Consider the following 15,370-nt stretch of genomic DNA (forward strand, 5'->3'; position numbering starts at 1 on the left):
CTCATTATCTGCTCCATGCCCCTCTCTTGCCCACCTCCAGACACCCCGGCTCAGGCAGTGCTGAATGGGGAGCTGGCCCCACTAGAAGCACAGAGGGCAAGGTTTCAGACTTCACAAGCACGAATCTGTGCCAGATACAGCCAGGCTGCCTCAGCCTTCCCAGGCAGGCCAAAGCCCTTTAATACCAGGTAGATTCAAATGCTGTAGAAAAGGTGTTACACCCAAAACCATAGAAATGATATTTAGTCAAATAAGACATAAAGCAATTAGGCTTAAGAATCAGGGAGACCTGGGTTCAAATCCCACCTCAGAAACTTACTAGCTGAGTCATCTTGGACAAGTCACTTAACCTTGTTCAGCCTCAGTTTCCCCATCTGTTAAAAAAAAAAAAACCCATCCTCTAGACACACCAGCTGCTCTTATTAAAAGTTGGAGGGGAACTTAATGGTCACTTTGCCCAAGCTCCTCATTATAAAGAAAACTGAGGCCCAGAGAAACGAAGTCACTTGTCCAAGGTCACAGAGATAGTGAGGAACATAATAACCATGATCTGAACCCAGGCCCCAGAATCAGAAGACGGCTCCATTCAGACTTCTAAGAATTTTCTTTCAAAAAGAAAGCCCAGAAATGGTGTGAATGAATCATACTCAGCAAAGAAGTTATTCTATTGTTTTATTTTGAAGAAGGAAAAATGACAAGCCACAACTTGCCTACGGAAAAGGCATTTGGGGTGGGGAAAAGGCAAGCAGGTGGGTGAGAAAGCCCTCCAAGGGAGACAAGAGGCCTCAGAGAAAGTCTCCAGTGAACCAAATCTCAGAATAAAATATCTAAAAAAATCTCCAGTAAAAATCACAGAGAAGCAACTGAGGCGTGCTGTGCGGACAGGGACGATGAGAAAGCCTGGGATTCACGCTCTGGAGCGCTCTTAAAATCAAGGAAGCACAAAACCTAAAAGAAAAAACAGAATCAAGTTAAAACGGCTTTTTTAAGTCCACAAAGTTACTGCAGACGCCTCCTTGAACAATGATGGGCTCGGATGCCCCCAGCCCCACCCCCCCCCTCTTCCCCTCCTCCCTCCCCTCCCCCCCCCCCCCCTCCTCCCCCCCCCCTCCTTTTCCCCCTCCCTCCACTTCCTCCCCCTCCTCTACCATCCTGTAGCCATTTCTCAATTCTATTCTTGCCAGTTTGATGGGAATGAGCCACCTCAAAGTTCTCACTACTTTGACAATCAGTGAGGCTGCGCATTTTTCAAGTGATGATAAACAATATGAGATTCCTTTTATGAAAACTGTCTACTCATATCTTTAGACCACCTGACCATGGTGGACTGGGAATTGCCACTGGGGCTTTTAAATACTTCCTTTTATAGTTTAGATATCAAGTTTCAAATGTCATATTTGCCACAAACATTTTCTCTGTTTTTTTTCCTTTTAATTATGTTAATTATGCAGAATATTTTTAAATTTTTCACCAAGTCAAGGACATGTATCTTGCCCCTAATAAATCTTTCCATTTCTTGAATTTTAAAAATATCTTCCTTCCATAATTTACATATATAACATTTCATTTTCTTCTACCTTTTTCTATCTACCATGCCAAGCTGCCTGTCATTACATTAAATACATAAATTAATATTCATTATCATTTATTGACAATTTTACAAAATTGACAAATTTCCCACAGTGGGCTTTTGGGGTCTTTACCTAGCCTTTCACTTTTGTGATGGTAAGGATGCAATTTACTATGAAATAATGTTTTCATGTCCTCTGCCTTCATCAATGACTGCCTACAAAGCATGTGAAAAGTGTACCACACATTTCAGTACTGCTATTTTTCAATGTGTTAATCCAACCCATCCATGCACACTGAATGTCAGTCATTAACCCCCTGCTATGTGCCAGGCCCTGTGCTGAGCACTGGGAATACAAAGCAAGGCCAAAGACAGGCCCTGATCTTCAGGAGCTGCTGCTGCTGACCCTCTTTTGTCACGGCAGGGTCGATGAAAGTAGATATAAACAAGGTACAGGGCTACAAAGCTGAGGGCAGAGATAAACTCATTTGAGATTGCACGCAGCCGCTTACCACTGAGCTGTCTTCCGAGTGTCTAAGGGTACTTCTGTGTTTTTCTAAACGTTTCATTGGTAATGCTCAGTCTTGTAAGTCTTGTTCCATAATAATCGATAATGTAACTAGTGCCGTCAGAAGGACCTACGATCTGAAAAAGAAAGGGAAGTTTTCTAAGTACAAGGGTCATTTCTGCAGTATTTTGAAGGCTTTTGTCCCTAGTTATCTATTCCATCCCATTCTATCTATTCTGTCACAATCCTCAGGGAAAACACCTACCAAGGTTACGAAGCTTTTTGTGTTTGGTCTGAATTAGCACCTTCCTAGGTGTGATCGTGAAGCCAAGTATGTTAAGGACAAAAGCTGACAAGTGTGCTCCCTCCTTCTGATTACGTCTGATTTCGAGTCAAAAATAAAACCTTTTCAGGCCCTAAAGTCAGGTGGAAAATAGCTGTGAGTATAAGAAAGGAAATCTGTAGAGGGGAGACCAAACAGTCTCAGGGCCGCACTGAGGAATCAAGCAGCAAAGTCCAGGCAGAAGAAATGACCCTTATTCCTCTGGCCCCTGAGGACAGAGGTTGGCAGGGCCCCTCTAAACACCCTGGAGGCCAGGTCTTCCCCCCAAGACTCGGAGAGGATGCCTGGGCTGTCTGCAATAGAGGTTAAGGAGTTTAGCCTGTGGCATCCAACACGATTCCCAATTTACCCACCTGGGCCTCTTGAAATGCCAAACTGAATTCTGGAGCCTAACAAACCTCCAGTTTCCCTTCTGTGGTGACCTTGAAGGGGACGTGCCACCCTCAGGCCCCCAGGTCCTGGAATGACCCTAGAGCTTGGCCCCCCCAATACTGAGCTCCATTCGTCCTCCTCCTCAATGAACACAACCATTATTTCCTTTGGAAAGGCAAGGTCTGGGGTGCAGATTGGAGTCTCTCAAGGACAACAAAGTATCTGGTTCCAGCCACAGAATGGACCCACCTTTGCTTTAGAAATTCCATTCGCTTTGTTCCCCGCGTGTAGTCTAAAGGTTCGGATTTAGGCCTAAGAGACATCACAGACCAAGGGGGCAGGTGACTTCCTGCAATGAAGAGAGTGCTGGGGGTGGAGGCAGGAGAACCCAGGGTGCGAATTCTGCTTAGGGCTACAGGCAAGTCACAGGATCCTGAATTTACAGATGGAAGGAACTCAAGCATTCTTCTAGTCCAACCCATTTCACAAATGGGAAAACAGAGGCCCGCTAAGGTTAAATGACTTGCCCAAGGTAACGAATGGAGCAAGCAGCAGAGCCAGGAGCTGAACCCGGGTTTTCTGGCTCCTGAATCACTTAACCCCGGCTAGGCCTCAATCGTCTCCTCTGTCAAGTGAGATAATAACGCCTGGATCGGTTATAAGAGGTGAACGAGACCTACCAACGCTCCTGATTCTCACAGTGAGGGTAAATGCCCATGGGGAATGACAGGGCCGGCCAATAAAGGTAAATGTTTGTGTGCTTTCCATTCACACACCCCGAGCAAAGCGTCCGTGACTGACCCCCTTCTGAGCCACGTCATTGTTTACAGTTGAGAGGGCAAAGCTCCCTGACCGTGGCAGAAGCGGACCTCTGGCCTCAGACTCGCCACCAATCAGTTCTATTTTAACAGAGCGCAGTGCTCGTCCTGGAAGTCGCTACACTTCATGTCGCCATCCCAGTGAAAACAGGGCGTCCCTGGAGAAAGCCCATTGTTGGCGCGCTCTCTTCCAGCCACCGTCAGGCAGCACTGTTTACGAGGTTCTTTCCATGCTTTTGTAACCAGGCTTCAGAACTGATTGGCATCTTGAGGCCTGGAGCTCAGAGGACCAGCCCTCGTCTCCGCCCAGAGACCCACCTGGGACTCTCTCGAGCCCAAGTCACGCCACGGGGTCTCACCTAGACACTCTCGGTCACATACAGGAAGGGAGAACCTCAAAAGTGGAGCCTGGAGAATGAGCAGCACAGGGGCAGAGAGGGGGTGGCCAGCCCTCACCGGCCTCTCAGGGTGGGACACTTGGGCTATTGTTACTGAGTCATTTCAGTCATGTCTGACTCTCCCTGACCCCATTTGGGGTTTTGTTGGCATAGACTCTGGAGTGGTTTGCATTTCCTTCTCCAATTCATTTTACAGATGAGGAATCTGAGGCAAACAGGGTGAAGTGACTTGCCCAGTGTCACACAGCTAGGCAGCGTGTGAGGCCAGATTTGAACGCAGGTCCTCCTGACTCCAGGGCACTGAGTCACCAAGCCAGACTCTTCACTGACTGAGTTTCAGGAACAGGCCTCCTCCCCCAGCTTCCCTCACCCTCCCATTAACACACTCTGTAACACACACACTTTGCTTGTCTCTTGACCCCAGTATTTCTGGTAACCTGAATTTTTGCCTTCCAATAAAGAGGCCAAGGCTTAGCTAGAGATAAACAGATTCAAATTAGGTCAGAGAGCCAAAACTCTGGCTAAATGTTAGGAATTTTCCTAATTGGGCTCTGAGCTAAAGATCATAGTCTTAAATGTTTTGTTTCATATCAACTACATAAAACAGAAGAGAAGGGGACCTCGAGGACCCCAGTACTGCCACTAGTCTAAAACTACAACAACAACAAAGAGAAAAAACAAAAACGCCAGTTAATTGGTGTAACAGGGTGTGGCTGATTAAACCAGCAGAGGCAAAGGGGGTGGGAGAACAACACTAAGGGTGCTACCCTTTCGTACTCCTCCAGTGAGGCTCCAAATCACTTCCTAGGGTCGTCCAGCAAGGGAGTGACCGGCTAAGACATCCGTCTGGTGCCACGTCACTTTTCTGGGGAGTACCAACAATGTCCCAAGTCTCAGGCCCCATCATCCAACTGCTTAGGAGCGGTCTAGCCTCAAACCCAAGCCAGACCCACAGCCACCCCCACAGCTCAGGCCGAGTTGCTGCCGTGGCCTCCTCAGTGTTCTCTGGGCCACACAGTCTCCAAGGGGTCTTGCCCAGGTGTAGAGCACAGGCAAACCCGACCTCTCCTCAAGGATAAAGTTTGACTTCCTCGGTTTGCCTACTTCAGCCTTACCACACATTGTGCCCCTAACTCTGGCTGTCTCAGCTCCTCCACTACAACACTCCAAGCCCCATCTCAGTGCCACCTCCAGCACTTAGTAAAGACTTGTTGGTTTCAGGAGAGAGAGGTTTGAATCTCAGGTCTTCACCTTACAGTGTGAAAAGGTAGAGCCCGCACAGGTGAGGCAGAGGACAAGTCCTGCGATCTCTCGCAGGACCTCAGTTTACTCATCTGTAAAATGAGGGGACTGGAGAATCTCTCCAATCCCTTCGAGCTCTAAATCTACGACTCTACGGACATTAGGCTAAGGGCCAAAATGAGCGGCAAAGAAGACATCCGACATGAAGTCTATCCAGCGGATAGCGGTGACACAGGTTGGCAATAACAAGGCACTTCTGCAGCAGCGCTGACTCGTGGACGGCCAGCTGCAGGAGCAAGGCCAGCAGGGCTTCTCAGACCATCAGAGCTATCTCAGGGAAGCAGAGGGACATGAAGGGGCTCCCACGGACTACCCACAGAGTCCACATTTGCACTCAGGCCCCAGGTGCCGAGGTAATTTAATATCTTGTATCATTTCCCATCCCCCGACGCCGTCCCTGTATTATTACAGAGATACTCTTTTAATGCTGAGCATCTGAACACCCTGGCTAGGTTTGGTAATGAATAGTAGATGCAGTTTCTGGAACTGCTTGAACTTCAAGTTAAGTCTAGTTCATCTAGCAACAGATGTGCACAAAGTGTTTTGCCATTATTTAACATTAGAATACAAGTATCTAGACTTATTTTTTTTCCTAGGATGGTTTTTCTGAGTTTTCATTACAAACTATGAAGTGTAAAAGAAAAATCATAATGTGTGTTTTGGGAGGTCATGAGGCCATGCACGATGTGTTTCTGGGATCACAGCCCAACAGAAAAACGTTGCTAACCACTGGGGAGGAATATTTAATAGTTTAAAAAAATGGGCAAGGAGAGCAGGAGGAAAAGGGGAGCAGAAGAACTCCACACACAAAAAAGCAGTCTGGAAATGTCTATAATCAACTGGAACAAATCTATTCCTGCCATAAATATTAACGTATGTTGATAATGCTCGTAGTTAAAAGTTACTCATACTGTTTAAAAATAATGCATCTTGAACATGCCTCCCTTCAGATGCGGCCACACGTTAAAACTTATCCTGGGTGTGTAGAACACCGTTTGGCACACTTGGAGAAGGGACTCCTTCTTCCCCAGGTGAGAGCACTTCGGAGCTGGTCTTCCATCCTTACAACTACCACAGACATGGGACAGGGACTCAGCACGTGAAGGCTGATTCTTCCCCAAACGCCTTCCCTGGAAGTCTTGAGGAAGGGGAAATTAGGCGTTCAGCCACCTCCGGGCAGAGGCTGAATCAGCTGATGATTTCATGAGGTCCCTTCCAAGTTTGTGATTTTATGTAAATCAGAGCTGCAAGGAAATGCTACAGCAACCAAAAGATAAAACTCCTTCTAACGCTATCAGACAGATGGTGGAACCACGGAGCTATTTAGTTTTGGAAGTCTTAACTCTAAGAATCCCAAGGATACATTAAATTTCCTTGAATGTCACTTAACATGAGACACCACTTTCCTAACATATGTAAAATGTTACCTTAGCCTCTTCATGCCTACTTGCCTGTCCCACAGTCAGAGGAGGAAGGGCATATGCTGGTGGGTGAATATAGTAGAATTTCAAATTCAAAACCAAATATTTTCTTTGTTTAACGCTGCTGGTCTTATTTTTTCCCCAGATGCTGCCTCCTCCTCACAATATGGCAGCCTGCATATTTTCTTCCTAGCTCTGTGCTTTTATCTGCAGACTAAAGACTGACTGCAGGAAACAGCAAGAAGGCGAGGCCTGGAGATGCTGTATTTCAGGGCAGGAGAACAGAATGAGGGTCATAACCTGCAAACTTGCAGCAAGTTCGAGGACAGGCTTGTTCCAATGTCAGGCACTTAACAAACATTTGATGAACAAAGGAAGAAATGTATTTTGCAAGTTCAAATGCTAAATCTGGGCACTTACCGTTTAAACTCCACAAACCCTGCATCTGGGACACAATACTTTGCAAAGTAAATACCTGGTGGTATCTGTGAGTGCTCAGAAACATAAACATGGCAGTTATCTGGTGGGCCCATTTTACAAAGCAAATTTGGAAAACATTAATAACTGTCAACTTCTTAGTGTGATATGTGATAGAAATTTGAAATGTATTACTAGTTCCAGACAACATGCAAAAGACTTTTTAATACTTACGCTCAACGTCACCTTTTTATCCCCCTAATTCTACTATGTTTTAGTCTGTGAATGGGTATATCCAAAGACACACAATTTAATAAACTACTACTAGGCTCGGAGATAGGCCATCTACACTGAAATGATGTGTCATAAAAGCTTACAGAAACACCTATCACTGGAACAAAGGTGTTTGGTCTACCCAAAAGAAAACACCAAGAAGGTGCAGCTAGGTGGCACAGTGGATAGAGCTCTGGCCTTGGGAGTCGGGAGGACCCAAGTTCAAATCTGACCTCAGACACTTGACACTTAACTGGCTGTGTGACCCTAGGCAAGTCATTTAACCCCAACTGCCTTAAAAAAAAAAAAGAAAAAGAAAAAAAAGAAAACACCAGGAAACCAAACCAAATGAGACCAGTTCACACTCTACATGGACCTACATGGCTGAGCCAAAAAGAAATAAGAAATGAGGTCTGAATAGCAGAGCATTTAAAAGAGGAGGATGAAGGAAGGCTGTTCCTCCTTTCCACTCTTAGAGAGTGCGTGAAGGAGAGGAGCATTCTCAGAGACAATGTGGAAAATCAATAATCAAAAGACCAAAGTCCTTGGATTTATACACATTTTCTCTTCTTGGGTGAAAAAACACACCACACACACACACACACACACACACACACACACACACACACACACCCCCTTACAACTAAAGTGAGTATACTTGGAAATCAGCTCACCTGCATTGAAATGAGAATGAAGTCAATCAGACTGCCGATTCCACAAAATCCTACAGTGCAAAACTTTAACAAACCTAGAAACGAAACAAAACAAAACAAAAGATCAATCGACACCCTCCAAACTGTTCCACAATGCGAACAGAACTTTTGGATTTTGTAGGAAGCGTGGCAAGATGCTCCACACTGATACTTTTATTTCAAGAATTTGAAACTAGCAGAAGAATCCATTTCTCTAACAAAAGTTCATGTGATCATACATGAAACAGATTTAAAGAAAGAGTAAAAGTCCAGGGTTTCTTAACTGAATTAGCAGACCAGTTATCAGGAAATGAAGGGAAAATGTAATGAAATTTGCAGAAGTTCTTCTGTGCTAAAAGTCTAAAGAAACAAATCTTTAAAACTCAGTGTATTAGAGTTATAGGATATTTTTAAAAGTAAAAACATTTCTCTATGACATCTCTATTTGATCTAGAATCAATAGGATCTGTTCCCCAGTTTTAATATACGTAAATTCATCAGAAAGACTTCAAACAAAAAAGTTTGGAACGCCTACAAAAATGTAGCCAATTGGAGAATAACTCTGGATATCACTCTGAAATACCAAAACTGTAATAGGACAGTCACAGGAGTCGTGGCACACAGCAGCCAACTAATAAATGCTTATTGATTCAATTAATTAATACACCTTTATTAAGCACCTACTGTGTGCCAGGCACTGTGCTAAGTGCTAGTTAGCTGATTGGTTGCTTGAACCTTAGGAGTTAGAAGGGGCTTAAGAATTCATCTAGTCCAACCTGGACCTGAACAAAAAAGAACAATGTCTTCAGGAGTCAGAAACCGTAAGTTCAAATCCTGCCTCAGTCATTTAATACTCATATGAACACTCTGGGCCTCAGTTGTCTCCTCTGTAAAATGAAAGGGTTAGACCCGATGGTCTCCAAGCTCCCTTCCAGCTCTAAATCTAGGATTCTATGAAGGCTTCTGTGGGGGGAAACCCATGTCATCCCAGGCTATTCCTTTTTTTTTTTTTGGTGAGGCAATTGGAGTTAAGTGACTTGCCCAGAGTCACACAGCTAGTAAGTGTTAAGTGTCTGAGACCAAATTTGAACTCAGGTCCTCCTGACTCCAGGGCCCATGCTCTATCCACTGCGCCACCTAGCTGCTCCCATTTTTGTGTTTTAATAAACATTTATTTGTTTTTCAATCAAGAAGAATATGCCTTCTTCCCGCATCCCCTCACCCCAAAATGAGAAAGGAAAACAAAACCTCTGTTACAAACATACATACAAGCAAAACAAATTGCCATACTGGTTATGTTAAAAAAACAAAAGTCTCAATGTGCACTCAGAATCCACGGCCTCTTTATCTGGAGGCAGGCAGCGTGTCTCATCGTGAGCTGGTCTTTGCTGAGTCTTTCAGAGCTGTCTGTTTTCACAACATTGCTGTCACCGTATAGACCTTTATCCGGGCTCAGCTCACCTCACCCTGCGGAGTTCATAGAAATCTCCCCGCCGTTCCTGCCATCATTTCTTAGGGTTCCCTCACATTTCTACACCATAACTTGTTCAGCCTTTCCCCTTTAGTAGCCAAACCCCTCAGTCTCAAATTCTTTGCCTTGGCTAAAAGAACTGCTGTAAATGTTTTTGTAATCCTCCGTTGGAGCCTGGTTTGTCCAGGACTAATCCCTCCCTCAATCTGCCTTCCATCTTCTTTTCTCTGTTCCCTGTCACATGAAATAGAGGTTGGATAACCAATTGTCAGCGATGCTGTGGAGAAAATTACTGCTCAAGAATGGGTCAACAACCTCTCTGCGGTCCCTTCCAACAGAGAAATCGTTATTAATTATTAGATTCTATTATTTCATCTCTAGTGCTGATAAATTAAGATCACAGATTTGGAATTAGGAGAGTTTTTGGAGGTCACTTAATCCAACCCCCTCATTAGAGACAGAGGAAGTGAGGCCCACAGAGTTAAGTCACTTGCCTAACGTCAGATAGGTAACAAGTGGTGGGCAGCTAGGTGGTACAATGGATACAGCACCAGCCCTGAAGTCAGGAAGACCTGAGTTCAAATCCGGCCTCAGACCAAACACTTGACACTTACTAGCTGTGTGACCCTGGGCAAGTTACTTAACCTCAACTGCCTAAAAAAAAACCCAAAAAACCAGACAGGTAACAAGTGGCACACCCAGGTCTTCTGAGTCCAAACCTAGCTCTCTTTCCAGGGCACCATGATACCTCCTAACTCACATCAAGCAGAGGGTTTGGGGCCAGAGAAATCTAACAGTAAGTAATACAGAAGATCGGGTCATTGGGATACAGAATCTCCTTTGAAAATCTTTCCACATGATAGATGAGCATCCGCCTGGGATGGCTGAAGTGCAGATCTGCCTTCAATTGGGAGTGATGGCGTGGACCCAGAACCAAAGACTCTACCAAGGACAGAAAGGACAAAGGGCTAAGAAACCAAAAGAGGGAACCACAGTTAAATAACCAAAGAAGGAAAAGAACAGAAACTTTCGTGCTGTTAGTATCCTTGATCACAGAGACATATGGAAAGGACTCATGGAAATGACAATTAAAAGACTAACAAAACCTCAGATTGATGTGGCACTTAAAAGGTTTGCAAAGCGCTTTCCTCAGAACAACCCCGTGAGAGAAGGGATGCAAACACTGTTCCCATTTTGCAGGTGAGGAAACTAAGGATGACTCAGAGGGCCGTGGTCAGTAAGAAGCAGAGCTCAGCCTCGACGCAAGCCGCCTGCATGGACTAGGGGTCTTCCCTTTACACACGCTGCTTCTAAAGGACGAGGTTATTTTGTTCATGACGCCTTTCAGGACGGTGGAATTGCCTTAAAAATGTACTGAGATAAGCACAGCATCTGGGAATGGAAAGTCACTGTCCTAAGGACTGTGCAAAGAAAGATGTTAATACTATTGGTCAAACTGTGAACTGGCCCAACCTTTCTGGAAATCGATTTGGAATTATGGGGGGGAAAATGAACTAACCTATCTGAATCCTTTGACCTGGTGATCTCGCTCTTGGGCACACCTAGGAAGGGAAGGGAAAGAAGGGAGGTGCTGTGTATAAAAAAATATTCATAGAAGCACTTGTTTGTGGTAACAAAGAACTGGAAACCAAGTGGGTGCCCATAGCTAAACAACGTGTGGTATGTGAATGGAATGGAGTAGCACCGTGCAGGTAAGAAGGACGACTGAGAAATCCATCTGTATTAACTGATACAGAGGAAACGCATAGGGCCCGAACAACAAAAAATAAAATGACTACACCTTGTAAACTGAAAGCACGCCAACTTCTAAGTAACTGAAAAAACATGTGCCCTAAAAAGAGGGCAATGAAAGTCTGTCCCATTTCTCATCACGGGGGAGGGGGGGATGCCAGGGCAGCGGTGACTTTCCCGTCAGATGCGGTCCCCGATGGGGCTGCTCTGCCTCTACTGTTTTCCTTCATAACAAGGGAGGGCTTACGGGAGAGGGGCAGAGAACAGATAAGATCACATCCAAAATCAGTGATGTAAAAGTAAAGGGCATCAATAAAACTTTTAAAAAATGTATAGAGGTAGGAATAACAAGTAGGAACACATTCAGATTAATTTTTGCATGTTTCTCTTTAAAAATAAATCTCTGAAGGCCTGCTAGAATACGCAGAACCATCACAAATATTAGGCTATTAGAACAGGACATCCTTTTGTTTCTACCAAAGGCTCTCTATGCACCCCCCGCACCCTTTCTGAGGGCGTTTCAGAAGCCTCAGAGGACACTTAGCTCAACAGACCCCTCTGCTGCTAATCTAAAACACTGATATGAAAGAACACATCCATGCTTGGGGATTGGCAAATGTCAGTATCGATCCAGTTACGGAAGCTATGGAGTGTGGCCATGGGGCAGTATGACACAGTGGTTAGCGCACTGGGCGTGGAGTCAGGAAGACCCGGGTGTGAATCCTGCCGGATACTCATTAGCCATGTGACTCAGGGTGAGTCACCTTCTTAACCTGCTCCCTGTAAAGTGAGGGACTGAACTCCATGACCTCAAAGACCTCTTTCCAGTCTAAAGGGATGACCCTATGAACCAGGAAGCCTGGTCCTGCTCCAAATCACTGACATTAATTAGCTGTGTGATGCCTCTTCTCAGACGAGGTGAGAGCTGGGGTCCGAGGAGTGCCCAGTAAGAAGATGGAACCGGCCTTTCCATACCTTCTATTCGGGCTGGGGGGGCTGAGCCAAACAGCCCCAATGGTGCCTCTGACCCTGGGCAGGACCTGCTCACAAGTCACAGGGCATTCAACTACCCTGGCGGAGGCATCTCCCGGCCAAATCACACCCTTGGGGATGGGGGAGTAACGGGGCTAAAAAGAATGAAGCAATGAGGTCCTTCGTTTAACTCTGAGCTGTTTCTCCCCTGTGAAAGCAGAGGTCGCCATGACCGACAGAAAAGAATCAGAGGAGGAAGGCGCCCTCATCAGGCGTGCCCTGCCTGGGGTCAGGATCCAGGGAGGGTGTCCTTTCACGACTTCACACATTAAATGCATCTGCCGCTTGGGTTTTTACTTTCTGCTTTAAATTTTTCACTGACATCGTCCCATGTACACAGATGCTGCATTTAGAAATCAGAAAGACGGTGGGGCAGTTACTATGTAGGCAGGGGCCTCAGTTTCCCTTAAACAGACATAATATCAATCAGTCAACAAGCATTGACTAAATGCTTAGTACGTACCAGGCACTGTGCTAATTACTAATGATCCAAAGAGAGGTACAAACCCAGGCCCTGCCCTCCAGGAACTCCAAAACGGGGGCAACACAGGCAATAACTAGGTGGGAGGACAGGATCTGTACAAATGGATGGAGGAAAGCCGTCTCTGAAGGAAGACACTGGGGGAGGGGGCGGCCGTCGCTGAGTTGAGCCATGCAACATGCTGTGCAAATCTGAAAACGCTGCTAGGGAAATCTCCGTTAAAATTGTGGTTGTGCATGACTAACACAATAACACGTGGGGCATGACTGAACATGTATGACCTACATCAAAACGCTTACCGTCTCAGGAAGGGGGGGATAAAGGAAGGAGAAAGAAAATTGGGAACTCAAAATCTAAAAAAAATGAATGTTAAAAGTTATCTTTACATGTAACTAGGAAGAAATATTTTAAAAAGTAGTTGTGGTTCAGTTTTCAGTCAAGTGTGACTTCGTTTTGGGTTTTCTTGGCAAAGTTACTGGAGTGGCTGGCTCACCATTTCCTTCCCACTTTATGGTTGAGGAAACTGAGGCAAACAGGGTGAAGTGACTTGCCCAGGGTCACACAGCTAGTAAGTGTCTGAGGCCAGATTTGAACTCAGGAAGCCGAGTCTTCCTGACTCCAGGCCCGGGCTCTGCGCGCTATGGCACCACCTGGCGGCCCCCTTATTCTGGACACTTCCAGGGGAGCCGCGCTCGCGTCCTACTCAGAAGGCTGCTCCGCACATCGCGTGAGCTACACTACCTGGCACGCTAAGATGCAGAAGCTCGCTGGGAACTCCAAACCTGGAGAGGAAGAGGGAACGTCACAGAGAAGCCTGCAGTGAGCTTCGGGGAGGCAGCTGGCGGCACAGTGGATAGTGTTGGGGCTGGAGCCAGGAAGACCTGAGTTCAAATCCAGCCTCAGACATGGGTGGCTTTAACCTGTCTGCCTCGGTTTCCTCAACAGCAAAATGAGGACAATCATGGCAACGACCTCTCAGAAATGAGGATGGAACAAGATGTCTGTAAAGTGGCAACCATCGTGCCGTCCCAGCGGAACGTCCTCCTTCTCCAGGAACGCCTCCGCTGTGTCCGGGGTGTGTGACGGGGGTGGGTCTGTGAGCTCCAGGAGGACGGAGGCGCCTGGTGTCTTTCTATGCATCCTCACGGGCCCACACACAGTAAGTGCCTAATAAAGGCTCGCTGGCTGACTGACCGGAGACACTATGACCCAACCGCCCATTCAAAGCTGACATTCTATCAGGGCAAACAACATGGACGTAAATTCCAAATATGTACAAAATAATCCAAGCCAAGTGCAGTGCTAGTTGACGGGCTGGGATGCCTGGGTGCAGGAGGTGGTGTTTAAAGGAAACCATGGCCTCCAGGAGGTGGAAGTGAGGAGGGAGGGTGCTCCAGGCACAAGACACAGCCTGGGCAAAGGTGCTGAGATGGGAAACGGACGACAGATTGATATCACTGCCAAGTTCACAACAGGAATTTGTGTTTATACAAAATCTTCAATGATGATTGTGCATAGAAATGATGACAGAAACTCATCTGTGAAGCACATCCCTCCCAACAATCCGGAAAGTAATACAAGGAATACCACATCCCCTTTCTGCAGATGAGGAAACTGAGGCTTTCGGTGCTGAGCTGCCCCGCTAGGAAGTGCCTGAGGCAGAAGGTGGACCCACGTTTCCTGGCTCCAAGCTCAACATTCTGTCCATTATTTCTTGTCCTTTTTAATACACACTGCATAATTAAACACATTAATAATGGAATGAAGAGTAAAAGCAGCCTTCAGGAGAGAGAAGCAAGTCTCTGGTTCCTGGGTTCTCCATGCACATGCACACACATGCACATGCACACACATGTACATGCACACGCACACACCCTCTCAGAAGCTTCCTTTAACTTCAGTAAACAAAACTTTTCCAGTTAACGGTAATTCACTGGTCACAGGGCCCCTTGCGGGACAGTTCACAGGGACCTCCCTCTTCTCCAGCATCCCTCTTCTTCTTTGATGGGCAGTTCAGACAAGGAGGGGATGCGGGCAGAGAGCAGGGAGGAGATCCTGGGGCTGCACACGCTGGATTGCCGAGTTTCTCTTTCAAGCTTTGGCTCCCGCAGCTGTAGATGCGCCAGCTCATTGCTTCCAGCTGTCTGTTCCCTCTCCCCACGGAGCTGAAGACGTGTAAGGAGGCAGATGGCCCTGAACCCCAGATCCTAGGATGGCAGAGGGACGGGAGGAAGGAAGGAGGAAGGGCACAATCGGAGGCCGCTGGCCAGTGTAGAAGGACGAGCGCTGGCTAACAGTCCCCGGGCCCCAAACCAAGCCAGCGGCAAAACATCTTGTTCCATCCTCATTTCTGAGAGGTCACTGCCATGACTTTCCTCATTTTGCTGTTGAGGAAACCGAGGCAGACAGGTTAAGTGACTTGCCTAAAGCCACACATGCCTGAGGCTGGATTTGAACTCAGGTCTTCCAGGCTAGGCCAGAGACTGAGCACAAGCAGAAGCCTGAGATCTGGGGCGATTC

General features: G+C 46.4%; 1 protein-coding gene across 1 annotated transcript in view; it reads right to left on the minus strand.

Moving 5' to 3' along the window:
• Positions 1–655: 655 nt before the first annotated feature.
• Positions 656–15,370, minus strand: part of TM2D1 (TM2 domain containing 1) — a 44,842-nt gene continuing 30,127 nt past the window's right edge. The window contains exons 5-7 of the mRNA XM_027852821.1: positions 8,097–8,170; positions 2,083–2,215; positions 656–948 (exon numbers count right to left, since the gene is read on the minus strand). Coding sequence (XP_027708622.1) covers positions 2,105–2,215; positions 8,097–8,170 — 185 coding nt within the window. The 3' untranslated portion in view covers positions 656–948; positions 2,083–2,104. The remainder of the gene's footprint in view (positions 949–2,082; positions 2,216–8,096; positions 8,171–15,370) is intronic.

This window comes from Vombatus ursinus, unplaced genomic scaffold (genome assembly GCF_900497805.2).
Source record: "Vombatus ursinus unplaced genomic scaffold, bare-nosed wombat genome assembly UNPS02009824.1, whole genome shotgun sequence".
Taxonomy (NCBI): Eukaryota; Metazoa; Chordata; class Mammalia; order Diprotodontia; family Vombatidae; genus Vombatus; species Vombatus ursinus.